Here is a 27953-nt window from a genome sequence, read left to right on the forward strand (position 1 = left end):
AAACTCAGCAGGAAGGAGAGGGCAGGAAAGGAAGGGGCAGAATCTTGCCCTTCCCAGTAGGCCCAGGCAAAAGCAAACTACTAAAGTGTGGAATTGCACCCTACGACACTGAAGACCTGGATTCGAGGACTTTGGAGGACCAGGCTTTGCATCACCACTGAGTCTTGGAAACTCCCAGGCTGACTTTGAGTAGGTCACACTCTCTCAGCCTCCGAAGATAGCAATGGCAAAGAAATCTGGCCAAGCAAATTCCATGATAGCAATGGCTTGAAGGCACACAGCAGTAGTAATCGAGGCATGCCACAATTGCAGACTCTCCCAATGCAAAGCAATGCTGGCAGATCGCGGAGGCTGCAGGGCTGCGCTTCTCGCTGCGAGAAGAAGCGGATCCAGGCTTTGCCCAGGCGAGGCAGAGAGAAGGGGAGGGAGCTTGCGTCGCCTAGGCAACCAGGACCCCCCTCCTGGGGTTTGAGTGACAGCTGGAAGGGAGGGGAGGGGGAAAGGGGAGGGGAGAAGAAGAGAGAAGAGAAGGGAAGGGAAGGGGGGACACCCAAGTTTTTGCAAAAGCTGGGCTGGGATTGGCTGCTCCTGGAGGGCTGGGAAGGGGGGCATGTTGGAGCCACTCTGGGGCAAGCCAGTCCCTTGCTTGGTGGCCACTCTGGCTTGCAAACTTGAGGAGAAAAGAAGCCCCACATTTGCAAAGGAAACCCTTTGGAAGGAAGGATTGCAGCCTGTAAGTTGGAGAGACTTTTCCTGGGACTTTTTGGGGCTTCTTGGCTGGGCAAGTATTGGCATTACTTTCTTCTCACCTTCCCCCTTCTTTCTTTTTGCTGTTGTATTGCTCTTGTTGCTGTTGCAAACTTTTCCAACTTCTCCAGACCCACCGTTGGACCAGCTCTGGTGGGATTTCTCTGCATCCCTCTCCCCACAATGGGCAACTCTCTGTCCCCAAGAGATGCCCCCTGGAAGAAGCCACAAACCTGGTCCTTGGCACTTCTGGAGACCTTCTTCCTCCTCCTTGGACTGTTGGGACCCACCATGGCCAATGAGTATGACTATGTCAGCTTCCAGTCGGACATCAGCGCCTACCAAACCGGGCGCTTCTACACCAAGCCCCCTCAGTGCGTGGCCATCCCGGCGGACCTTCGCCTTTGCCACAGCGTGGGCTACGACAAGATGGTCCTGCCCAACCTCTTGGACCACGAGACCATGGCCGAGGTCAAGCAGCAGGCCAGCAGTTGGGTGCCCTTGCTGAACAAGAACTGCCACATTGGCACCCAGGTCTTCCTCTGCTCCCTCTTTGCCCCTGTCTGCCTGGACCGGCCCATCTATCCATGCCAGTGGCTCTGTGAGGCCGTGAGGGACTCATGCGAGCCTGTCATGCAGTTCTTTGGCTTCTACTGGCCCGAGATGCTCAAGTGCGACCAGTTCCCGCAGGACGACGTCTGCATTGCTATGACGGCACCCAACGCTACCGAGGCCTCGAAACCTCAAGGTGAGTCTCCTTTGGAAAAGTTACTGTTTGGGTGGCCACAAAATTCTGGGAATGGTCACAGTGATCCCCAAGCTCTGGTCCTCCAGGTAGTTTGGACTTTACCTCCCAGAATCCGCAACCATCTTGGCCAACAGTCCAGGGTTTTGGGAGCTGAAGTCTGGCACATCTGGAGAACCAAAGTTTGGGAATCATTGTATAGAATTGTAAGAGTTTATCACATGAAGGAGATCGGGAGTTTATCCCGTGAATGTCCTGGAAAAATGGCATAACTGTGCAGAACGATTTCACACAACGTCGTGCAAAACCTGCCATTAAAGTGGTCACAAAGAAGCATTAACGCACATCTTTTTACTTTCGGGATTTCAGCGACAATACATTTTCCTATATCCCTTTAGGAATAGGTACCCTCTCTCAATTTTAGAGGAGTGTAGTGGCAGCCCCTTTCTAAACAAATCTTGCCAAGGTAACCTGGTGATAGGTTCACTTTAGGGTTGCCATAGGTAAGAAAATGACAACAACAATATCTGATGGTGAGGCAAAGGCACCGGTAATTGTGTCAACTATGAAACAAAATCCAAAATCAGTATTGTGCTGATGCTCTTATTAGGCCAGCCAAGAAGGCAGAGAGTTTGAATGTTGTGCCTTCTTGGTTGTTCCAATTGAGACATCACCATCATATGGATTTGGATAGTTATGGTGGTTCTCCGTCTGGTGGACATTGGTAGAAGAGGACCTTCAGTGAAGTATGGTGAGATGCCTATTTCAGGCAGCAGATTTGTGGGTGACAGAGTGGGAGATGAGTGGCATTCTCATGGGTTGTCTAGGATGCTGGGACATGCTTGTGGATGCTCAGCAAAGGGCTTTAATGTTGTATAGTTAGAGGCTTGACATGCAGAAGGTCCCAGGTCCCAGGTCCCATCTTTGACATCACCTGCTGACAATCTTTGGCAATAGGACTGGGAAAGACCCGGCTTTAGTGGAGAAAACACTGCCAGTTTGTGTAGATGCTCTTGGGCAAGATGTGTGAATAGTCCAACTCAGTATAAGGCAGGTTCTTCATAGGCAAGAAGAGAAGGCTCATAGCACTGTGGTAGGACACAGGCTTTGAATGGAGAAGACCCCAGGTTTGATCCCTGACATCTCCAAGCCAAGCTGGGGGAAAAACAAAACAAACCAGGAGTGGTCTGCAGTCCAAGGATGGTGGACCTGCCACTTTGGGACAACCATAGATGCCAATGGAAGGAGTGCCATCTGAAATCTCAGTAAGCCATGTGCCAGCCATGGTGGACCACTCCAAGGTTAGAGTCTTTGGGTCAGACCCAAAGCATGTCTAGTCCATCTCCCAGTTTCCTATAGAAGGCAACCAGATGTTTCTGGGAAACCCACAAGCCAGGGATAGGAAAGCAACAGCCCCCCTCTTTCAACTTGTTTTCAAAATCATAATGCCAGGTTGAGTCTCCTTACCCAAAATGCTTGGGAGCAGAAGTGTTTTGGATTTCAGATTTTTTTAAATTGTATGGGATATCTTAGAGATGGGACCCAAGTCTAAACACAAGATTCATTTAAATTCCATATAAACTTTATATACATAGCCTGAAGGTAATGTTATACAATATTTTAAATAATTTTGGTCTTGAAACAAAATGTAGGTACATTGAACCATCAAATAGCAAAGATTCCACTATCTCAGTCACCCACGAGACAAGTTTTGGTTTTTGGCATATTTTGGATTTTGGAAATTTGGATAAGGGAGACTCAACCTGTACCCAGAAGTTCCTTTCAGAGCTTGGCAAAATTACTTTTGGACAGCAGTGTCCGAAATTCCTCCAACCAGCATGGGAGAGTTGTCATCCAGATGAGATTCTGGGAGCTGTCATCCAAAAAAGTAACTCAGCCAAGTTATGATTTTATTTAGCTTTTGTGACTAAGAGCTGCTGTAAACATCTTATCCTCTCCAGATCTGTGCATCTGTCCCCCTTTTGAAAATGAGGCAGGATGTTCCCGAGATGTTTCTTGTGCCTGCCATGGAGGCTCTGATCCAAATGCAATGAAAGGAACTGAAGCTTCTTTTGAGTAAACATACACAGGATCAAGAGACAAGCTGGTCTCTTTAGTTCCCATTCACCTGCTTTGTCTGTGGTTGCAAAGTATGAAATGATTGCCAAGTTTGAAAGGGTCCCTCATTTTCATAAGTCACAATGGCTGCTTGTTTGGAGGTGTCTTTCTTAAAATATTATAAGGCAGTGATTTCCAAACATTGGTCCTCCAGGTGTTTTGGACTCCAACTACCAGAAGCCCTAGATGACTTGGCCAACAGCCAGGAATTCTGGGATCTGAAGTCTAAAACATCTGGAGGACCACAGTTTGGGACTCTGTTCTAAGGTAAAGCCAAAATACAGCCTGCGAATGGGTGCTGTCTTGCTAATTTATGACACAAAACAGGACCATGGGTGAGCAGGAAGCATTGCCATTGAGTTGGTCACTGACCATTGTGCAAGTATGGAATGTCAGACCTTCTTCCTCCCTTTCCTCACTTTTAGTCATGCTGGATGGGAATGATGGGAGTTATAGTCCCCAAACATATGCAGGGAAGAGCTCCCTTGTCATTGTTTGGCAAAATTCACTGTTGGCCACCCTTTTCAGGCATGGCTAATGATTTGTAGCTATCAGGGATTGATCTGAACAGGACTGATCTTGCCATGAGTTTGCAAGACCTGAGCAGCGCTATCAATAACTAGGTCTCTTGGAGGTCTCTCATTTGTAGGGTTGCCGTAAACGGAAGTCAAACTGATGGCACATAACAACAACCTCAGCAACAACTGATCCATGAGCAGAATCCCACATTTCAGCAAATTCCAAACCTCTCTTGACTGGTTTCATGAGTTTGGCTGGATGGGTTTTTCGTTGCAATTGCTGGGAGAGCTGTAATTCTGCCCAGCCATGGTTGGTGACTCCTATGTCAATGCGGATGATGATGAATCAGCTCTGGGTTGTTTCCTGAACTTTAAAGGAGCTAGCCAAGCTGTTGAACCCGGACTCCCAAAATATATTCAGCACCTTGGACCTCCTTTGAAGTGCAGAGAAAAACCTGGAGTGGACTCACTTCTCCATCAAAATGCAAGCCACCAATTGCCACGCCTTTCACTGTTTTGGTCACCTTTGTGTTGCGCTGCAGTTCTAACCCCAATATTTTGGGGAGAGTTTTCAGAACTCTGAGTAGCTCTTTCAGAATTTGGACTAAAATCCAGAGCATGTACACTTTTGCACTGCCCTCCAACCACCGTTGGTGACGAGAGCTGCAAAACAGCACATCTGAAGGGCACACAGTTGGTGTAGCATGTTTAAGTGTTTATCAGCGAGCATCCTCTCCATCTGATGCAGAAAATATTGTGTGAAGACATTGATTCCCAAGCTTTGGTCCTCCTGATGTTTTGGACTCCCAGAAGCCAAGCTGTCTGGGGCTTCTGGGAGTTGAAGTCCAAAACACTTGCAGAACCAAAGTTTGGGAAACCCTGCGTTCAGAGGACACTTCTAACTGGCAAACATGGACGAAAGGAAACTGAGCCAGGCTTAAACCAGTTGAAGCTGCGCTGAATCAAACTCCCTTCCAGTTTGGGAATATTGCAAATTACCTAAGCCAATGCCCTGGTCCAACTCTGTATCACCATCGTACCGGTGTCTCTGAGCTGAAGGAGGTTAGATCTGATATAGCCCAACTATTCCCTTGCTACCACCACTTCTCCATCACTTTTTGGCTTCTCTGCTGACAGATCTTAACCAGCAGGGGACCTTTGCACCGATATTGCTCTGTCAGCAGAGTGCTTGAAACCAGCAGAAAGGCAATCCTCTTGCCAGAAGTGAGTTATGCCTGATCCTAACCCCCTACAATTACATAGTTTTGAGTTAGAACTGCAATGTCCATTGGAAAGCATGCATACTGGTATGTGTGTGTCATTTAGAAGTGTGAAATGCACAAGTACAGGGCTGGGACATTTATACTCGAGTGGAGATAAGGGTGAAACTTGCACCGAGTATTCTAAAATTACCGTTTTTATCTTGGTTGTAAGCTGTCAAGTTGCTTGTAATGTTTTGTCTCACGATGAAGGAGACTATCAGTTCCTCTCTCTTTGTGCGCGCACATGTAAATACAATACATACACAAACAGACACACAATATAATCTTTAAAAATGTCATTCACGTGGAATGGATTCTTTATCCTATGTTTAGTGATGTTTGAAACCTATTTTCATAGAGGTTGGCATTGGCAGGTAAATTTCGAAAAGCAAACCTTGATTTTGCCATTTGGCTTGAAATATATACATATACATATACATATACATATACATATACATATACTGTATATATATATATACTGTGTATATATATATATATATCCCAAAAAGCAAAGCTATTTTATATAAAGGTCATGCCAATGGGACTTGAGCATCCGTGGATTTTGGTATCCATGGGGGATCCTGGAACCAAACCCCAGTGAATACCAAAGGCCCACTCCATTGTATAGGAATTTTATAGATTATTATTATCATCATATAATTATCATATGTCTTTAAATCGCTAATATAAACCCAGACTAGTTGGATCAAATTAAGCAGAAAACACAACATCTCTTGCCAGAGTCATTAATTTCCTTCCAGTCCATTAGCAAAATCCAGATTGTATGGAAACCTAATATATTGGAGGGTTCTTCTGTGATCTGTTTTGGGCTGATAGCAATCCAATGCTGGGCAGTAGGTGGCAGTGCGCAGAGCCAATAGCGATGCGAAAAGGGAAGAAAATCAGTTTGACTTTATAGCAACCATCTGTTGTTTAGCCTATCCAAAAGGGAAGTCCTTAATGTTGGTAAACAAATTTCCAAGCTTCATTTCTTGGTAGACACAAATGCGACGTGTTAGTTCCACATCTATTTGTTTGCAAAGCTTGCGTTATTGCCAAAAGTCCCACAAAAAATCCAAAAATCCCTACTTAATTGACATCCAAGCCCTTCTCTCTACATTGTCTTTGTTGTTGTTCCACAATGAAACTTGCCCAGCCATGCCAATTGATGGGAATAGCACATTGCCAGGTGAAGGAATAAGTGGCAAAGAGGAGGAGGAGGAAGGTGGTGACTTGGTTGGAAGTTGTAGTTCAACAACATCTGGAATGCCACATGTCTTTGAGATCAACCTTAGTATATGGTTATCAAGACCACTTCACATCATAGACCATCAGAATCACATTTAAGGGTCCCTAATGCAATGATTCTTCAGCTATGCGATGTGGGAGATGGGCAGTTATTTTTCCCATTGCCTTGGTAACCTTGTGTAGTTCAGGGGTGAGAATCATGTGGCCCTCCTGTTGTTGTTGGACTGCAACTCCCAGCATCCCACATCCTTCATACCCTTCAACTATTCTGATATGGCAGAGACATAATCCTCTGCCACCCCACTTTTTCAGCTGCTTTAAAAACCTCTCTCTCACCTCTTCTCATTTCTCCCCTCTGGGAAAAGAGATTTCCCCTAAACATTAGGAAGAACTTCATGACAGTAAGACCTTTTTGACAGTGGAATGCTGCCCATTTAGATGCAATCTGAATTTATTCTTTCTGTCTGTCTTATCTCTCAAGATACACAGCAGACAAAATTGTGCAAGTGCAAAATACACTCCTAATCTTTGCAAACCATATGGATTCACAGCATGTTGGATATTGCTGCCTTGAGTCCCTGTAGTGGGAGAAAGGTGGGATACAAGTGGATGATGATGATGATGACGATGATGATGATATTTCATGATCTCCCCCAAAACTCTTATTGCCACAGTGGTTAAATGTCAGTACTGCAGAGACAAGGTTGTGAGTTCGATCCCAGAGGGCTCCAAGGTTGACTCAGCCTTCCATCCTTTCGTAGGTCGGTAAAAGGAGTACCCAGCTTGTTGGGGGCAATTGGCTTACAGATTGTAAACCTCTTAGAAAGTGCTTATTTCTCTATGAAGCGGTGTAGAAATGTAAATACTATTGCTCTTGCTTCTCTCCTACTCAGCTGCTTCCTCTTCCCTTGCCAGGTACTACTGTGTGTCCTCCTTGTGACAATGAGATGAAATCCGATGCCATCCTTGAGCACCTGTGTGCCAGTGAATTTGGTAAGGAAAATGTTCCCTTTCTTTATTTTAATGCCTCAAGCAAGGGATTGACAAGCAAGACCACAGACAGCCATAGACAAGGAAGAAGTTGGCAGCACTTCAGTCTACTTCCTCAAATGTATTTGAGGAACGCATCTGAGGAAGTCGACTGAAGTCTACAAAAGCCAACTTCTTTCTTTCAGCGAGATATTCAGAAAGAATATCTTTCTACATACTGATTCTGCAGACTAACATGGCTATATCTTTAAATAAACGAATCAATGATAAGTTCTTACCATCAAAACACACATATGCCACGAAAATCCAAAAACATTACCAGTAAGAAAGGATCACTGAGCTCTAGACTTTGACCATTCTAGAAGAAGTTATTTATCTATCATTTTACCAAGTGTTGAATTTATATCTTGCCTTTCTCCCAAGATCCATAGAGCTCCGTATCCCTAAAGGCACAATAAAAGTGATATTTTCCCCAAAACCCGCACAGATGTGAGCATCTTGAAGGACTCTGGTTGACTCTTGTGGGGAACGAGATGCTGCTCCAGGTAGATCTTTGGTTTGACCTAGTACATCTATACTTAAAATGCAAAAGACTGGCTGGGAAATCTTTCATGCTGGAAGAAGACAATGTAAAGACACACACCAATATTTTCTTTTGCAAAGCCTGGAGCTGCGTTGGGGTCCAAGGGATGGAGAGCAGACTTTTTGCTGCCGCAGGGGAAGAGCTTGATGTTAAAATGGTCTGTTGGGAACTCACCAAAACTGGGCTTAATGGGGAGAGACAGAAATATCCTCGCTCCTTTCTTTTCTGGAGACTTGTTTTGGCCACTGTTCTGAAAGCAAAAAACAAGAGCAACCTCCACTTTATTGTCTGCTCAGTTGGCAAGAGTAATTCCGGAGAAGAATGAGAACCTTTTCCCCGTATTTGGTGCGTTGCCCCAGTTCACCCTCAGGAAGGGAGTCTGAGGTTGGAGGAAATGGCCGCGTTGGAGTGTTAACAATGGATATCCGTCCAAGTTGCCCATTTAGCAAAAGCTGGTCCAGGCAGCCGGCCAGCGCCGCTCTAATTGAAACAAGCCATGTTTACACCTTCTTGGCAAATCTTAACTTTCCTGGATGGATATGAAAGGCCTTCTGAGCAAGGTGTGCGTTCCTCTGGGATTAGTTCTTGGGTGCGCCACATTTTGTCAAAGCTTGGAGCAGGCCTTTCCTTTATTTGAACAGATTCTTGACTCTCCCACATGAGCCTTTTTTTGCCAAAAGTTTCCACATCTAGAGAGTGGATATTTGAAAAAAAAAATACTTTTTTGGTTGTTGTTGTACAGAGAAAGTAATATAAGCAACCACGCCTGAGTTCTGGCTTCTCCGGGACATTCCTGGTTCAGTTTGGATAGAGAAACAGATGGAGGAGCAAGAGCTTTGCATTCAGAATGGCCACCTACTTCCCATTCAAGCTAGAGCCGAATCGGACATCTGCAAAAACTCAACATTGGTTACGTATAAGTTAGTTGTTGCTTGAGAGCTTGGAGTTCCAAATCCATGCTTGCTTTTTTAAAATATGAAAGGGTAAATCAGACTTTGAAATTTGAGCACATCGGATTTGATAATTTTGGCATGGACATCTATATATAAAGTTCATGTTGACTGTGAAATGCTAACATGGTTTACAGTGGTACATATTTGGCAGACCTTTGACTCTTCAGGAAAAATCGAAAGGCTGTCTTCTGAAAGGCTAAACATATTAGTATGCCACAACCAAAGTAACAAAAGAATATCGGCACACCTCAAAAAATAATAGTCAGCTGAAGGGCAAATTTAAATTGATTCTGATCCGTACCGAGTTCACACTTGCGCAGAATTGATTTATCCAAAAAGATGTGGAAAAAAATCAGCATCAAAAAGATTTGAGTTAAATGGGTCTGGCGCATGGCTCCTCTCACTGAATCGCTTCATCGATTCAATTTAAGTGGGAACCAGGGTCATTTGAACCCGTTCAGACCGAATTGTAACCCGGTTTAAAAGGTAGCGGGAATGGGGCCAAAGTGGTGCCAAACTGCACGGTTTTGACAGTGTCTATGCACCCCTTCCCCATTTCAATGCAGCCTTTTGGAACTGGGGCTGTAAATGCAGTGGCTCCGGGGGCAAATTACTCCAGAGTAATTCTGCAGCTTCAGTGGGGCTGCTTCCCTGCGAGTCTGCCATGGGTTTCTGCCAAATTATTACTGTTGTTTGGCAGAGTTTGGTAGTGATTCTCCTTGTCTTCGGCTCCTAATTGCTTTTGGCCGGAGCCTTCTCCAGACAGGGCTGTTAGGAATTATTTGGCAATTCTGCTCATTGTTTTCCTTTTGATAACTTCTATTGATTTTTGGAAAGGGGAAGCGCGAGACCCCTGCCAAGCTGCGCACTAGACAATTGGTTTTTCCTCCCTGCTGTGTTTTTCTGTCTAGTTTTGGCCAGAAGTCATCGCTCGCCCGAACAGCTGCAACTTGCCAAAAACCAGCATGTGACAAACAAATCCGGAAATGCTTGTTTAATTAATTTAAGGTATCTGAACCTGCTAGTTTGTAATCCTGGGGTAGGGTTGCCAGATTCAAGATTGTAAAGTACAGGCAGTTAATTTGCAGGTCATGGAGTCTTTTGTTGATGCATCACAAACTTCTTCTAGCTAAGAAAGGGACTTTTCCTCGCAGCTGGAAACACACTTTGCTTTTAATAGCTGCAAAGGCCTTCTTGTAGAGTGTGTAAGATCATGACTTACTCTCAAAGGCATACTTACATGCCTCCTAATTGGAAACTCATAAAGAGATGCAACAGGCAGCCTTCCATGAGGATGACGCAAGGTATGCAAGCTGGTCTGTCAGAGAGCTCTGATGCCTCACCAAACTACAAATCCCAAATTTCTGTAGGATAGAGTTATGGCAGTTAAAGTGATGTCAAACTGCTTTAAATCTTCAATGTGGATACACCCAGAGATCAATGGCTAGCAGGCTCAAGAGGAATGGCTGAGAATGTCCTCATTCTGCCAAATGGTAGAGCTGGCTCTATAGCATACATATATACCCTATCTTTGAACTGACCCAGGTCTCCACCAGCACTTACAGATTGCCAAGAAAGAGCGATTTGGGCTGCATCCACACTGCAGAAACGATCCAGTTTGACACATTTTAATTGCCATGACTCAGTGCTATGGAGTTCTGGGCGTTGTAGTCTTTGGTGGCACCAGAGCTCTCTGATAGAGAAGGCTACAAAACTGCAGTTTCCAGAATCCCATAGCATTGAGCCATGGCAGTTAAAGTGGTGTCAGACGGGATTATTTCTGCAGTATGGATGCAGCCAAAGAATCCTCGTATGCCATTTGGTCTCCACATGTAACCTCTCTCTCTGTCCCAGTTAGCACCAGCAACTGGGGACCCTACTGGCTTTGGAAAGCCAGAGCAAGAAATCTGGCTAGGTTTTTTGTTCAGTCTTTTTGAAGGTGCTGCATTTTCTTGCTGGGGGCCTTATCAGGCAAAGCCTTATGCTTGGCACATAACAGAAGTTCTAATCTGTCCAGATGCAAAATTCTCATGAATTTCCACCAAGGTAAACATTACAAGTTGGCAGGTAATAGTTTCTGGGGAGAAAGCCAGATCCATACAATGAAGGCTAGCATTGTTATGGGGCGAGTGCATTGTGTGTGTGTGTGTGTGTTTGTCTAAGGTTGTTTTAGTCTCCTCTCCTTGGAATGCAACCCCAGCAATGAGAGAAGATGGACTTGGCAGAGTCCATCTGCTTTGACAGAGTCCATGTTGCAACAATGTCACTAAGATTGAGTCCATCTCTGGGCACAGTTCAAAGTGCTGTCCATTTCTGGGCACAGTTTAAAGCCCTGCACGACCATCAGAAAGACTATATGCAAAGGGATCTTGCAACACCTTTGAGGCTAATTGAAAGAAAATGGTAGCTTGAGCTTTCGTAGATCTGAGCCTACTTCCTCAGATGCATGCTTGGAATTGAAGAATCTCCAGAACCTGGAGCCACTGGAGTCTCCACTCCAAGCATTCTTCTAAGGAAGCAGGCTCAAGTCTAGAAAAGCTCATGCTGCTAATTTCTTTCTTTCAGTTCGTCTCAAAAGTACTCCAAGATCCCTTTGCAGATTAACGTGGCTATGCCTTTGAATTCTATCTGAAAGACTGTATCTCCCTCTATGAGAGTGCCAGATTTTTAAGATCTTCAGAGAAAGGTTTTTCTCTCTGTCCCACCATTGGTTTAGTGAGGACACGGAAGGGGACCTTCTCGGTGGCTGCTCCCAATTTATGTAAATCCCTCCCATGGGGCTCAGTTGGCTCTCTGTCTGTTCTTTTTGCTTGCCAGCAGACTTTTGTATATATATATTTAGGCAGGACTTTTGCTCTTTAATGGGGTGTGTTATGCTTTTATCCTTTTTTTACTATGTGTTAATGTGTTTTGAAACTGGTTTAATTTAGAGGTTTCACATGGAATTTTTATTTTTGCTTTTCTCTTTTTTAAATTCTGTGTCAAATAGATTTCAGATGTACTGTACTTTGCTTTATTTCCCACAAACCACTTGTTTCCTGTACCAGGAAAATGGCATGGTAGTCAGCAACTGAACACAACTGTGGAGGTGGTCCTCCATTTGTAATGGCTAAGAACTTTGAGAAGCCTTACTAAACATGGCTAGTAGTTGGGGATTGTTGGAGTTGTGGTTCAAAAGACCTGGAGAGCCAAAGGTTCTCCAACCCTCCAATATAGCCTGGACAAATATAGTCACAATTCCCAGTCTGACCTATAGCCCTATACAGATTCATTATTCCTTATCTGGAATTCTGAAATCTACACACAAGGATTTTGTTATTCTGTCGCCAAAGTCCAGATTTGGATTTTAGCTTGGCCAATGGTGTGATTCCTCACCAACATCAGTTTGACCATCATTTGTCCTTCATCCCAGACCAATTTAGCTGTTGTAGCACTCATGTTCAGTAGCATCATGACATCCATATGGCTTTCTGCCCTTCTTTTTTCTTGCAACTGAGATGTCTTACTGCAACAACCTTTCCGGGAACCCTCTCCCAGGTTGCATCTGCACTGCAGAATGAATGCCGTTTGATGCCTCTTTAACTGCTGTGGCTCCATGCTATGGCATTTTGGAATTTGTAGTCTTGTGAGAGAAAGCTCAGGTGCACCAACAAACTATACATCCCAGAATTCCATAGGATGGAACCATGACAGTTAAAGCACTCACAAACTGCACCTGTCCTGCAGTGTAGCAGCAGACTCAATGAAAGTTGGAAGTGTGCTAGCTTCCAAGGATAGTGAGAAAGGACAAAGACGTATGCAATGCATGTTAGGGGTTTTGGAAACCACATTTTCCAGTGTCCCCAGTGCTTGGATTCCTCTGGTTATAATAGTCAAAAACACCAGGGAGAGTGGGACGCAGAATCAGGTCTGAGCCAAAGAAAGGATTTCAGGGCAAAAAGCACTTGCTTCCTAATGCAGCCAAGTTTCAGAGTGGGAAAGTCTTGTGTGCCAAATCAGGTAATTATGAACTTTGATACGATCGTTGCTTTCTTGTTTGTTTGTACTCTTCTGTTCTCAGTGCGAATAATTGACAAGCGTCCGTATGTTTGTTTTCTATTCAGTGGCTCTGAGCTGCTTGGCTCCCGTGAAGAAATGGAAAGAGATAATTTGGTGGCGGCTTTTCATTCAGGCCGCTCAAGACATATTGGTGCCTGCAGTGGGGGTCCAAAAGGCTCTGTCCCTTCAGACTAATTCCCACTGGGATGTTCCTCTGACCATTGGGATATTCTCCTGCCCAAACCACTGGAAAACATATGAGCTGTGCAAAAACACAGCTCTGTTCTTGATGGCTTTTCTTTGTTTCAGTGCAGAATTGAAAACAGAGCCTTGGGATTGGGAGACATAGCTGTGTTAGTCTGAGATATCAGTATGCAATCTCTAGTAGCACCTTCAGGTGTAAATGAGTGAGAGACATTGTAGCATGGGCTTTTGTAGACTCGGTCTACTTTCTCAGATGCATGAAGTTAAAACTGAGCAAGTTAAAACAGAAATGATCACCTCATCACCATATCCCCAGGTTTTACATTTCTAAGGCTATTAATTCAGTCACGTTATAAAGGTTCTTCCTTGGCACCAGTTGACTCCATGCATCTGAGAAGCTAGAGCAAGTCTGTGAAAGCTTATGCTTCTAGGGCTGTTTTTGCACTGCAGAAATAATTCAGTTGGGCACCACTTTTAACAGCCATGGCTCAATACTGTGGAATCTGGGGTAGTTTTGTGAGATATTTGGCCTTCTCTCTGGTGCCAAAACAGACTACAAATCATAAGAGTCCACAGCATTGAACCATGGCTGTTAAAGTGATGCCAAACTGGATTATTTCTGCAGTGCAGATGCAGCCAACATCTTTCGCTCATCACTTTATCTCATGACAAAAGGAAGTCAAGACAGAGTGGCAGAGAGACGACTTTCTCCTTGCATCTCTGCATGCTGCTGTGGCACTTCCATTCTCCTTTCCATGGGAGATGGTCATAAAAGCACACCTTTTGCCAAATGGATTTTTCCAGTCTGACAAAAGGGATTCTTTTACCCTTGGGAAGAGAATGGAAGTGCCACAACATCATGCAGAGGGGTAGGGAGAAAGCTACTTCTCTGCCTTGCCATCTTGACTTTCTTTTGTCATGCAATAAGGCTCCTAGTTAGTCTCAAAGGTAATACAAGATCCCTTTGCGTACAGAACCTTGGAATCTTACTTTTGGGGACTGCTGTTTGCACCAGAACCCATCGGCCAGCCCAGTGAGAGGCCCTCTGACAGTGGATTTTGGGAACCGTAGTCCAAAAGAGTAACACCAGTGAGGTTTCCTCTTCGTGGAGCAGAACTGACTGTTTTCTGTACAGGCAGTCCAAGGATTTTTGCTGCCCGAGGCTCAGCATGTCCTCAGCCTCATTGGAAGGTCTGTTCTGTGAATTTACTCCCTTCCTACTCCATCGGCACTGGCCCAAAATATTTCACCATACAAGCTTAAGCAATAGATGCTCTTGCTCATTCACCCACCCACAAGTCAAGATGGATCATATCTCTGAACATACATATCACTGTCCATGAAGGAAGGTTTTGTTACAAGGAGGTAGGTAGCTTTCTCAGCCAGCATGGCCACTGGTATTTGGGGAGTGGTAGTTTCACCTCTGAGTAGTCCTTGCCTAAGAAAACCCTATGGAATTGATGGGGTCACCCTAAATCAACAGGCAACTTCAAGGCGCACATACACACCCATACACAGAGTTGTGAAAGGTCAAATTTCCAAGCTGAGAGGAAAACATAATCCACGCAGTTCTGCCTCCTCTTCAATAATACAACACTATTTATTTTGTTACTTGAGAAATTGGGTTAGCAGCCTTTCAAAATGTGATATCTTTCCAAGGCAGCATGAAATACTTAGGAGATGCAATTTAAAACATGTAACTTTGTTAAAATTAATGACAAAGAAGGATGAGCAGGAATGCAATAAAAAAACAAGCTGTTTCCTACTATTTCAGCCACCCACGATCTGCATATAATGATACCATTAAAACAAAAGGCAAATACAACTTATCCTTTTAAGAAGAGTTTTTAGGCCCTGTGTAAAGCCCAATTGCAAGAGGGAGTTCTAGTCATGTCATACCCTCCAACATTTTGCAAACTGGGACATGTGTGTTCCTGCAACAGCAAAGTGTGGTCAAGATGCCAAAACGTATTAATGAGGAAGAACAGACAGGTTAGGAGAAGCTGCAACAGTTTTCTTTTGCTGGGGTTTACTGGGAAGTGCAAGATCTCACCCCCTTCTACTCTCTCGCCTTTGTTGAGTTAAACAAGTGCAAACTACTTTTGTACTTTGAACTCCATTCGCAGCAAATGATGCAAGTTGAGAGCAAAGGGGGAAAACAGGAGGAAGAGAAACTGGAAAATTTTAAAAGCTGAAAAAATGAGATGACAGAAGATTAATCTGTCAAATCATGGTTATAAGATGGAGGATGGCCTATGGCAGGAATGTGCAGCTTTTGCAAATCCAGAAGCCTGTAACTATAGTCTGCATTTCTCTGCTGCAACCATTCAGCTGAACTTCGATGGTCAATTGGAAAAAGCCCTTGAAAACAACAGCAACAGAAGTTCCAATTACCCCCCCAATTTTCCAAAACATAGTTCCAAAATGTGTTCTTCCCCTCCGTGGTTTGAAAATTTCTGGAACTCTTGTGTATACGCCTTTGTTTTTGGGCATGTTTTGGCCTTCTCCCATTTGCTGCATGTATCCGTGGGAATTATTTATGCAGCATGATCCTAACTTTGTTGGAAACGGGCAGCATTGGTGTTGGTGATGGGAATTGATTGGTTGGTACGGCTTTGCCCAGCATGTGCCATTGGAAGTGGCCACCCTTTTTGGCAACTGTTTTTCACCAGTCTTGCAAGAGTCCTCTCTCCAGCTGCAAAACACCCTATATTTCTCACACCTCACTTATTCTGTCTGTTTTTGCACTTTTTAGAACAAATTCTTCATCCCCCTAGGAGAGAGAGAGAAAGAGAAAGAGAAAGAAAGATATCTTTTCATTTTGCTTCTGCCATTCAACTGGATTCTGTGGGATTCAGTCTCACGTTGCAATGGAAACTGAAGTAAAATCAATACACGGTTTTGTTTTCTTGCCCCTCTGACTGGCAGGTCATTGCCTGCAGCCTTCTTGTCTTACATATCTAATGGGTCTTCTGGCAGGTTTCCTTCCCTCCCCTCTTTTTTCGGGGAAAGAATAGCAAAGTTTGACTGAGGAGCCCTTCTGTTCCCCCTCCTCAGCTTCCTCCATTTCGCTTGGGTCAGGCAGAGGGTCTCTTGTCTTTTGTGAGAACGCTGCCTTCGATAAAAGAGCCCCTATTTCCACGATTTGGGAAAATTACTTAAAAAGACCCCCAACACTCCCAGAATCCCCTAACTATCAAAAGTAATGCATCACTGAATGTATACACTATGCTTCCCGGCGATTCTGGGAGTTAGTTTTTACCAAGCTTGGGGATACCCATGGTTGGAAAATGACCATCCCAGTGTGCCGAGTGACCATGATGGCTCAGGGTTTCTGGGAGATGTTGTCCAAAAAGTAACTTTTCCAAGCTTGGCTTCTTTCCCACTTGGTTTGTATGGAAACGGTCCCACAGTCCAGCCCTTGGCACTGATGGTCAAAAAAGATCTTCGCTCAGGAAGGTCTGAGCCAAAATGAGGTTCTCCAATGTGTTTGTGGATGGTGAACCTAGGAGTTAGTGGGGACATTTTATTGTGCAGATGGTTTGCTGCACAGAAATTGCTATCGTTGGGGACTTATTCAATACAAAATTCACGCACGGTTGATTTGTATAGAAACCAACTTTTTTTGGTACAGGAAACAGCCTTTTCTTCACAGACGATAATATTTATGTGTAGAACTATTATTTTATGCACTGGACAACACTGTCTCTAGTGTTGAAAATATCGTTTCCTGTGCAAATCAACCATGTGCGAATTTTGCGCGGAACGAGTCCTGAATTGCAAATAATAATAATAATAGGATGTATTTATATACCGCCCAATCACTGGGAATCTGAGCGGTCAAATAGGCTTCGAGAATGATGTGGTTTTTGAATGGTGTGGTTCATGGCATTGTTGTAAGTTGAAATCAACTTAAGGGCAACCTACAACAACAAGCCCTCATATCTGACACCATGCAGAAACACAGAAGAAGGATGAGTCTCTGAGAATATGTAACTGCTGACTTTTTCATGCGAAAAGCAAATATTTTTAGGTGTAAGAATTTTGACCCAGGAAGACATGTGCTGTCAGACTTTTTTGGAAACTGTTCTCCATTAAGACAACATTCTTATTGGAATTGTCACGGCGGCTAAAATAGCCAGGAGCAGCAAGCCGGCCACATAATGGTAAAGCAAGGAGGAGTGAGTAGTTTGTGGACATTTTGCCTGCGAAGGCATTTGGTTCGTGTTCTTGTAAAGCACTGGGAACCTCTCATGAGTGGTCAGAGTGGAGCGTTGTGCGCTGAGATAGACAGTTTTGAAAAATGGCTCCATTTGAAGCAGTCCATGAAAAATGGGAAGCAATTACGTCCTGTTCTTGTGGTGGCAGCTCACTGCGGGGAGTTATGAATTCCCATTTGTTGAAATTTGGAGGAAGGGAGAGTTCTCTTTTGTGGAACAGTGCACACGCGCATGTAATTCCGGAGACTGAAAGTGTTCTTTTTAAAATCGAGAGCTGAAGACCAATTGAATGGAGGGTGGCTTCTTGTGGACAGTTCGCTCATTTCACATTGGTTTCAGGTCAACAGGTTTGGTAGGTTTTTGTACTATTAACGAGAAGACCCTGTTGGATTATAAGCAATTGTGTAATAAAGAATGCTTTAGTTGTGTATTCCTCCATTGAAGAGGGTTGGCTTCTACAGCCTCTTCCCATTCTAGGATTCTATGCTTATGTCTCCCCAGCCATTCTCCCTTGAAAATCCTGTCTGTTCCTACCCTTCTGAGTTGATACTGTATGGGCTGGTTGGCTGTGCCAAAGTCCTGGCTTCAAGGTGACAAGCCATAACAGGAATCAACAGGCTAAATTTAGACCTCTGGTGCTTTTGGCAGAGGAACCATCTCAAACTCCTGAGACTGAGCTGAAAGCCAGTGGTCAGGAGGATGCAGAACACAAGCAAGTCTGCAGCTCACCACTTTGCCGTTCCGTCTGCAGCTCACCACTCGCATTCCCACATGCTCTGCCTTTTTCTTATGCTGACTACATCCAGCTGGGAATTTCCTGTACATTATTTGGCAACGTTTTAAATTAGCATTGCACAGAACTTCACTCTGGCTGAATAATGACCTGGATGCAGGGGATGAATGTGCGGAATGGGGTCAAGTGGAGTGGATAAAAACCCAATGGACTTGGCTGGGTTCCGAACTTCTCAATCACTTGCGCTCTTGGGAACCCACCTGGGATGGGATGCTCAAGCGTGTGCCAAACTGATGAGAAAGCTGGGGTTCCAAAGAAAGGGAGATGTTTGCTTTGGCTGATCCACCAAAGGCTGGTAGCCAAGATCCAGTCTGAGCTGATAAGTGGCTGTAGTTAAAGACAGCTCCATCACTTGTGTTATGGGAGGTGAGGCGAGAGGTGAAGGCATTGTTTCTAGAGGAGGATTCCAAGCCAGACTTCTCCTCTGATAGTTGCTTGATGGCCTCTATGGATGACAGAATCATTAACAGTGATGACTTAGTCCTTCTTACAGCCGGTCCAGTGTTCAAGGGAAACGGGGAGAGAGAGTTTTTCTGCATTGTTTTCAGCTTCAGAAGCAGATGTAAGGGGCAAACTCACTACAGAAATGCAAAGGAGTCAAACAGACAAGTGTCAGGGTGCTGTGGTTTAGGTTTAGGTGATCGGCCTGAAACTATGAACTGGAGATGTCGAAGGCTTTCACTGCCAGAATCAATAGTTTTTTTTTGTGGGGTTTTCAGGCTATGTGACCATGTTCTGGAAGAGTTTATTCCTCACGTTTCACTTCTGAAGATGCCAGTCACAGATGCTGGTGAAACATCCGGAGTAAACTCTTCCAGAACATCCATACATAGCCCGAAACAACAACTATGAATTGGAGAGTTGTGCAGAGATATTTAAAAAACCAAGCATCTAAATTGTGGATAGAGAAATGAATGTCAAGAACAGGAAGGACAACTTGTAACAAACCTTCTGTTGCACGCAGCCTTGCTACGCCAAGACACAAGACCGCTTAACTTTTCTACCTAATTTTAGTTGCATGCAAACCTCTGGGATCAGTCTGCGAATGATGTTCCCCAGACATCCGACAAAGTGGGATTAGGGCACAAGAAAGCTTATGCAATGATAAAATGTGTTAGTCTTTAAGGTGCCACCAGGCTCTGTGTTGTCCAGGTTTCTCAGGGCTTTGTTTACCTGGCAAAGCTGTAAGAGGCGTCTCCATAGTCGGCCTGCTCTTTCCTGGTCTCCCCCTGGGAACAAAGGTGTTGGGAACAATTTTGTCACCCGTCCGCAGCATCCTTCAAGAGTTAGGGAAACTAATCTGATGTGACTTAAACGGAAAAAATTCTCAGTACTTTCTCAGGGTTATTGATTGCAGCTTCATTCCCCAGTTAATGTTCCTTTGTGGCGACTGTGTGGTGAAACTCACTTTATGGGGCAGAGATGACGACAATGTGTTGCACATTAAAAGAGCCCTTTCGCTGCCACTTGGCTCCTTGTTTTGATCAAGCACATATGGCCCTCCAACGCTGACGTCCTTTGGCTCCCTGGCCAGCAGACACACTGTGTTTGGATGGCTGCTGTTGCCTTGCCTTGTTTGTTGTTGCACATAAGTATTTGCCATCAAAGTGGCTTTGACTTGTGGTGACCCAGTGAAGGAGAACCCAAGGACCCCGGCCATCGACTGCCCTTTTCAGGACTTGCAAACTTGGGTCCGTGGCTTCCTTGATCGAATCACTCCACCTGTAATGTAGCCTCCCTCTTTTCCTATTGCCTTCCACTTTATCAAGCATTATCATCTTTTCCAATGAGTCATATTGTCTCATAGGTTCAAGTATGAGAGTTTCAAGTTTAGTCATTTTGGCTTCTAGGAAGAGTTCAGGCTTGATTTGCACTAAGAACCTTTCATTTTTGGACGTCCATGATATCTGTAGGCTCCTTCATCACTTCATTTCAAATGAGTTACTGTCAGCTTTCTTCGCTGTCCAGCTTTCACGACCGTACAAAGGAATTGGAAACTATGGCACGGATGATGATTTTTTAAAATAGTCAATCAAATGTCCTTTACACTTGAGGATCTTATCTGGTTCTTCTCTATAGTTCCCCTTCCAAGTCTGAGTCTTCTGGTTCCTTGACTGCGTTGGTTTGAGAATGAGCCAAAGGTATGGGAAACCGCGAACTGTGACTGAGTCTTTATCGCCCACTTTTCACATTATATAAATCATCTGTGGTCATTATTTCTGTTTTCATAATATTCAGCTGTAACCCTGGTTTTGCATTTTCTTCCTGAATTTTCGTCAGCAAGCGTTCCAAGTCTTTGCAGCTTTCTGCTGGTAGTGCTTAAATATGTATTTATGTCACCAAAGATAGAAACAAAAAGAAGCATAAATTACGGTTCATTTCATATAAGTACGAACCCTGTATTTGCAGGGTATATATTCCCAGACTTATTGCAGATACTGAGAATCACACATAATAATAAACACTATATCTCCAGCGAAAGTTGACCACAGAGTCATACTGGAGGACCTTCAAATGCCTAGAGAAATCCCCTTTTTTCCTGATGTGGGTAAGTGAAATCACAGGTGCCAGTCCTGCAGATAGAGAGGGTTGTACTGTACAGAAGTATGGTTAGGAAATGCAAGAATAACACAACTGTTGTATAACTCAGTGCATTGTCCCCAGCAATTAATAAATCAATCTCATTTTGTTTCACACAATGGAACCATTGCATGATCTTTCCAGGTGTATATGAGCTTCCCAGGTGTATATGAGCTTCCCAGGTGTATATGACCTACTGCCCAACTTTTGGGGCAGGTTATCTTTCACTTGTACCCTTTTCCTTCCAAATATCATTGTCTATTGCAAGGATAAATAAGCATTTGCAATTTCTAAAATTAAAGGGAGAGGGAAATGATAATCAGAACTACAGAAAGAGGGGAAAGAGTGTTTTAGCCTTTCTCCTCATGCCATGATTTTAAGAAAGATCATCTTGGTTTGGGGAATGGCTGATTACAATATACCATTGTGTTCCAGAGGTTTGGAAGCAGACTTGCTATTCTGTTCCTAAGCTACAAGCAACACCACAATGACTGGGTGCTATTAAATCACTTGGAATCATTCAGTGTTTCGGACAAAGGTTTGCAAATTTAATTTAGTAGCTTATGGACTAAGTTCAGTATGAGTCTTAACTAGAATAGTCCCATTGTAAACACAACTATGTACACAGTGATATACAAGTCCCATACATTTTAATAGGCCTACTCCAGTTGGAACCAATGTTGGTGAGTATAAACTTGAACACAATGGTTTGTATTACATTTAGATTTTGTTTTAAGACAAATTATTTTAAGAGATGTTTAATATTTGGTGTTGGTTATCCTTATTTCTCAGTTGTGGCTGTAGTACTCTGTGCTGCCCATTTTGTGTTTCTCCAGAGAGACTAACATGGCTGTCTTTTTTGAATTTCTTTCGCCCTCCAGCTTTAAAGATGAAAATAAAAGAGGTGAAAAAAGAAAACGGGGACAAGAAGATCATCCCCAAGAAGAAAAAGCCCTTGAAGTTGGGCACCATCAAGAAGAAAGATCTCAAGAAGCTGGTGGTGTACTTAAAGAACGGAGCAGACTGTCCTTGCCACCAGCTGGACAACCTCAACAACCAGTTTCTCATCATGGGACGAAAGGTGAAGACCCAATACCTGCTGACAGCCATCCACAAGTGGGATAAGAAGAACAAGGAGTTCAAGAAGTTCATGAAGAAAATGAAGAGCCCAGAGTGCCCAACATTTCAGTCTGTCTTCAAATGATCCGCTGGCGCCAAACCTGGGACTTCTTTTGTTTTTGTCATTGACGTATTTTTATTTTTCCTGCTGGCCCTGAACTTGCACAAACTTTGACTTGATGACTCACCTACATTTGTATCTCCTTTTGTCACAATGGATGCTGTACCTTTTCTTGGACTTTCCTTCTGTCTGTCTCCTTAGATCTTCCAGTTTCTTGCTCTTTTACTTTCTCTGGTTATATCCTCATGTGGGAATATTGAAAAGATATTTAGGCCTGTTACAGACTGCCAAAATAAAGCTGCTTCGGGTCTCTTTGGAGGTATGCTGTTTAAATGATGCATGCATCCTAAGAATCCGGAAGCTGCACCAAAGCTGCCCTCCAGTGCTTAGGAATGGAGTGCGGCTTAGGCGCAACCTCCGGACTCTTAGGACCCATGCATCATTTAAATAGCATACCTCCAAAGAGACCCGAAGCAGATTTATTTTTGCAGTTTGTAACAGGCCATAGGTAGGTTTGGGGTTACAAGCGCATCAGTACCTGATGCCATAATGAGCATTTGCAACACGGCTGGGCATGACCCTGTTCTCATTTTTTTGGTTAGAAACCCACCATTTCAATGATGTGGAAATACCCCCTTTAAAAAAAGCCTCCCAATTTGTGAATATCCACTTTCTCTCCACCTGATTTGGTTGGTTTCTCTTGGCTTCTGTTCCATCACTGGCCTTTTTCCATCTCCAGGTTCTCCCTCATCCTCCTTCCATGATTCTCATGCAATGGCTAGGAAGATGTCGCAGTTGCTACATCACCAACTAAAACTGGTTATGTGATGGTGTCCCTGGGGTGACTGAGAGGCCCATATAGATGAGTAAGTTAGCATATCTTTGATGGAGCATGGTATAGTGGTTTGAGTGTTGGACTCTGGAGACCAAGGTTTGGATTTTGGAAGAGGAAAGTGGAGGAACAGCCACTGCGTTGTTCTAATAAAAATTTCTCAAGTGGAAGAGTGGGGTTCATCTGCCATTTTTAATGCCCGAACTGGACTAGTAGTTTGGATCACGCATTACAAGAACAGAAGACCGGGGCGGGAAAGAGTTGATGAGAACCTCTGCAAAATCTCTTGGGGCACAGATTATAGGGATTGTATTGCGATGCGAAAGCCAGCATAATGTAATGGTTTGGATGTTGGACTAAAACTTGGGCAGTTCAGGGTTTAGTTCTCCGCTCAGCCATAGAAACCCACTGGGTGACCTCAAGCAAGTCGCACTCTCTTAGCCTCAGGGGAAGGCTATGGCAACCTCTCTATCACACGGTGTGAAAACCATGTGATAGGTTCACCGTAGGGTTGCCATAAGTCAGAAACAACTTGAAGGCACACAACAATGAACACGATGGGTCTCCCAGCAAGATGGAGGAAGGTGGGAAACTCAAGAAGAAACACTGGGTTTTGCAGTCATTTCAGACTGTTGGTTCTTTTTCGTAGAAGGGGGCAACACACAACGCGGAGAAAAGGGATGGAGGAGTTGTTTAATTGGTAGAAAAATAAAAGCACCATTGTGCAAGAATGACCAACATCTGTATTCTGGGGTGGGAACATTCTCCAGACAATGGTCTCTGTGGGTTGGCAAAGGAAATGCATTATGGTCAGGCTCCATAATGGTGCCACCTAGCATTAACTGTTTCATAAAATGGAGCACCTCATGTGCTCATGCGTGCCACATTGTGTACTAACCTGTACCTTTCCAAATTGCATACATCTCAAAAGAGCAATGTAACATGAAGGTGTGGAATACTTCTTCCATTTGGAAAGCCTTTTTCTTTGCCTTATGAATGCAGCCCTTTACCAGGCATCAGCTAAAATCCTGATACTGGGACAAGGGAAGGGTTTCTTTTTTTAAGGGAAAATGGCTCCAGGGCTGGATTTGACCCACGAATGCTGACCTTATTCTAGATATTTACATAAATGTGTAATCTAATGAAGAGTTCCTAGTTACACTCTTGAGTTATTTTCCCAGTGCTCGGCCCTCGCCTTGTTTCTGTCCCTTTCCCAGGAGGCAGAAGGAGCCCTTTTCTGTATATTATTCTTTCCCCTTGAATTTTAATTATTTTTTTGGTAGCTTTTCAAGATTCGGAGTAACTCTTTGCCTTTGTTTCCTGTCTCCCCAACTTTCCTTTGTTCAGTTTTTTTTGTTTTTAAATGTAAGAGTCTGAGCTTCCCAAATTTTAGATGGGAATCTGTGTTTTGAAGAGGACTTTTTATTTTGGTTTGTGTTCATTTCTCTGTTATCCCTGTTTTCTCTAAAACTAACAAAACCTAAGAGTGTCTGCATTGGTGGGGAAATCACATCTATATTGTCTTTATTTTATAAAAAGGTTGGTTACAGATGTTTGCCTTAATGTCATAAAGTTGCTAAAAATCCCAACAGCCACTACGATGCTATGATTTTCTACAAAGGGCATCTAACATAAAACATGGACTTCTCCAAATTTCATTTAAAAATGCAGTAAGGGATTCACTTCTAAAGCATCGGTGGGTTATATGTGTTCCTCCAAATGTTACCGGACTGCAGTTCCCATTAAATCTAGACATTGGTGAAAGATGTGATATAAAAGCTTCAAACTAGATGTGCAAGCCCACTACACAAATGCAAACATGTCCCCCTTGTGAAAACTGTATTTCCATTTGTACTGTTGGGATGGATCAGAATGGACAAAACAAATGGGATTTTAGATGCCCTAAATGTGGGACTGGTAAACACAGAATGAGAAGGTATTTTCCAGTTCAACACCGCTTTGCCATGGCTCATTGCTATGGAATTTGGGGATTTGGGAAATATTTAGCCATCGCTGTCAGAGAGCTTTGGTGCCCCAACAAACTGCATAATAATGATAATAATAATAATAATAATAATAATAATTTATAGCCCATCCAATCACAAGGAATCCGGGCATCCATATCCCAGGATGCCACAGGATGGAGCCATCACAGTTAAAGCAGTGCCAAACTGCATTGTTTCTGCAGTGCAGATGAGGCCCGAGTCTATTATTATTATTATTATTATTATTATTATTAAGCTTTATATAGTGCTGTAAATTTACACAGCACTGTACATAAAATCATTTAATTAGACGGTTCCCTGCCTTCAAGCTTACAATCTAAGAAGACATGACACAAAAGGAGAAGGGAATGGTTGAGGGAAAGGGGATCAGGTACAGCATTCTTCTCTCCCTCTGAGGCCTGGACCAAGGCAGATGGACCGGAGGGAGGGCTCTGTATCTTAAGGATAGGCCTGATGGCAATGGCCCACCCTCTCTCTCTAGAACTAAGTTTGCAAAGCAATAATCTTGCTGCTGTTTTCCATGTGCCTTTGTATCTGCCTATGTTCAGTGAAGCTCGGACTCTTTATGTTACCAAAGGATATTGTCTGCCCTTGTCCACGCAAGCAACACTGAGTGATGCATGTGCGGATGAACTTGTTTCAGTTGTATGAGAAAGCGCCTTTTGGGTCGGATGAAACAAACCATCTGGATTTTGTATCAGACTCCCTTGCGCAGGGCTGGTACACAGAGGCCGCATGTCTCTTTAGGAGTGCAAGAGGAGGTCACTGGATCAGCAGGCTCATCTACAAATGTTCTGGAAGGGCCCAGGAAGGTCCTCTTGGGAATCCTCGCTATGTCTTGGCTGTCTTTTCCAAGAATCGGCCCTGTCAGCAGTTTCTTTGGATGTAGCTTTGTCTTTAAGCCAGTCGCATCGTGGAGGGGGATGCTTTTGGGCCAAAGGCATTTCAACGTTTCTTATTTAGCTTTTTCGTTTCAATCTGCCAATGACAATTTGGTTCCTAGAGAAAAGGACTATTAGCGTTAATCCACTACTATTAATAAGGCCAAGAATGGTAGAATTGGGTTGAACAGTTCAGTGGCAGAGCTCATATTATCCACAACGGAGATTCTAGGTTCAATACTGGTGCCTCTTATTAACAGGATCTCAAGCATATTTTCCACTGTCTTGATTTAGCAGGACAGTCCTGAATAAACTTCTGCCATCCCAATTTTCAGTTGTTTTAAAAATGTCCCAGTTTCTCTCTCTCCTTCCCACTTTGCCCCTTTGTTTTCCATTTACTTCAATTGCTGCAAACTGAATTCAAAGTGCAAAAGTAGTTTTGCATTCAGTTAACTCAAGATGGCGGAGAGGAGAGGAGGAAATGCTACACCTTCCCAGTAGGTTCAGGCAAAAGCAAACTGCTACCGCCTCTCCTTGCTTGTATGTTCTTCTTCATTAATATCTTTTGCCGTCTTGACAACACTTTGAGGATACTTGGTCACATGTGAAATGTCTGTGAAATATTGGAGGATATGACTCAAGTAGGACGACAGTGGATGATTCCTATCTGCGTCTTTGGAGTCTATGGGGCTGTGTTGGCTTCCAGGAGACCTCAAAAGACTGTTTGCCTCCAAACTACCCCCCCCCCCCCAAACACCAAAACAAAATCAATTTTTGTCCCCCAAAGCTCTTTATGGCTGAGAACATTTTTACCATGTGAAGCCGAAGGCTTTCACGGCCGGCATCCATAGTTTTTTGTGGTTTTTTCAGGCTATGCAGCCAAGTTCTAGAAGAGTTTATTCCTGACATTTCGCCAGCATCTGTGGCTGGCATCTTCAGAGAATTTTTGCCATGTTTTGGACCCTCCACACTAATTCTTTTAGGCCAAGGAGAAGCCATTTTTTTGCAACAGACCTGGAAGTCATCTTCAGGTTTGTATCTTTGTATGCCACATTTTCCTCACTTCTGCCCAAGAGGACTGATGCCAGTCAGAGAGGACAGATTTAGGCTAACAAGACCGATGATCTGACTCAGCGACTGGTCAGCAAAACATGCAGCCGAATGACCCTCTGCAGACAGAAGTCCCAGAGCATTCAGCAGGGCTGACTTCCAAGGATGCATTGCCAAGAGTTGCAGCCTTATATATCAGCTGGCCTGATATTTTTAGGAGCTGGCTTTGCTAGGAAGTGAACGCTCCAGTTTCAGGAAGAGAGGTCTTGCTAGAGTGTCTCCATTCCTCCCTCTTTGCCTTCTTCTTTTTCAGATAGGGCATAAGTTAAAGGTCACAGGGCACGATTGCCTGCCTGGAAATCATCACTTCTGCCTCCCAAGAGTTGCTGCCAGTTGCTCCTGGGGATGATGGAAGTAAGAGAAGAAGATGGAAGAGAAATCTCATAAGCCAGGGCTACTCAAAGTGGCAGCCTGTGGAAAGAAACGAAAGCAAGAAACAATGGCAACCGATAGGCACAAATATGGTACCACTGGTCCCTGGTATATTGAGGAACAAGGCTGCTGGTCGCCACTTCAGAAAGCCTGAAACGCACTACAGTTTCTCTAGGTATCCTTTTTATCACAGAGAACCAGGTGGGTTCTCTGTAAGGAGCTGGCTCCAGCATTCAAAGGGATGCCCACTGGTGGGTCCTGGCAATGATGGCAGCCAGCAGCAGTGTCAGATGGTTGAGAGCTGCCACTTAAACTTTCCGCAGTTATACAAAGGGTAATGCTACACCAAAAGCAGAAATTAAACTGGTAGCCCAACTCAGACACCTGATAAGTCAGGCTGGAAATTCTTCTTTTTTGCAATGGGTGGACAGGGCAAGCGAGCATCACCAAAGGGGTCTGCCTGGGTTCCAGGGCCTTGGTAGATGCCCAAGGATGCCAGGCACTTGTACAGGCTTTAGATCAACAGCCCATTCCATTCCTCATACTGCCTGGCATCTTTGCATATTCTGCATT

At 43.9% G+C, this 27953-nt stretch overlaps 1 protein-coding gene across 2 annotated transcripts; it reads left to right on the forward strand.

Moving 5' to 3' along the window:
• Positions 1–638: 638 nt before the first annotated feature.
• Positions 639–22488, forward strand: SFRP1 (secreted frizzled related protein 1). 2 transcript variants are annotated; one of them, XM_089538666.1, is made up of 4 exons: positions 639–733; positions 879–1495; positions 7554–7631; positions 21881–22488. In XM_089538666.1, exons 2-4 carry the CDS (start codon positions 931–933, stop codon positions 22201–22203), a joined length of 966 nt encoding a protein of 321 aa, XP_089394792.1. In that variant the 5' UTR covers positions 639–733; positions 879–930; the 3' UTR covers positions 22204–22488. The 2 variants fall into 2 exon arrangements, with proteins under 2 accessions (XP_089394792.1, XP_089394791.1); XM_089538665.1 differs by having other exon boundaries at positions 639–1495.
• The last annotated feature ends 5465 nt before the right edge of the window (positions 22489–27953 follow it).

The sequence above is a fragment of the Sceloporus occidentalis genome, unplaced genomic scaffold (assembly GCF_023333645.1).
Source record: "Sceloporus occidentalis isolate IW3139 unplaced genomic scaffold, rSceOcc1.0.p SCAF_9, whole genome shotgun sequence".
Classification (NCBI taxonomy): domain Eukaryota; kingdom Metazoa; phylum Chordata; class Lepidosauria; order Squamata; family Phrynosomatidae; genus Sceloporus; species Sceloporus occidentalis.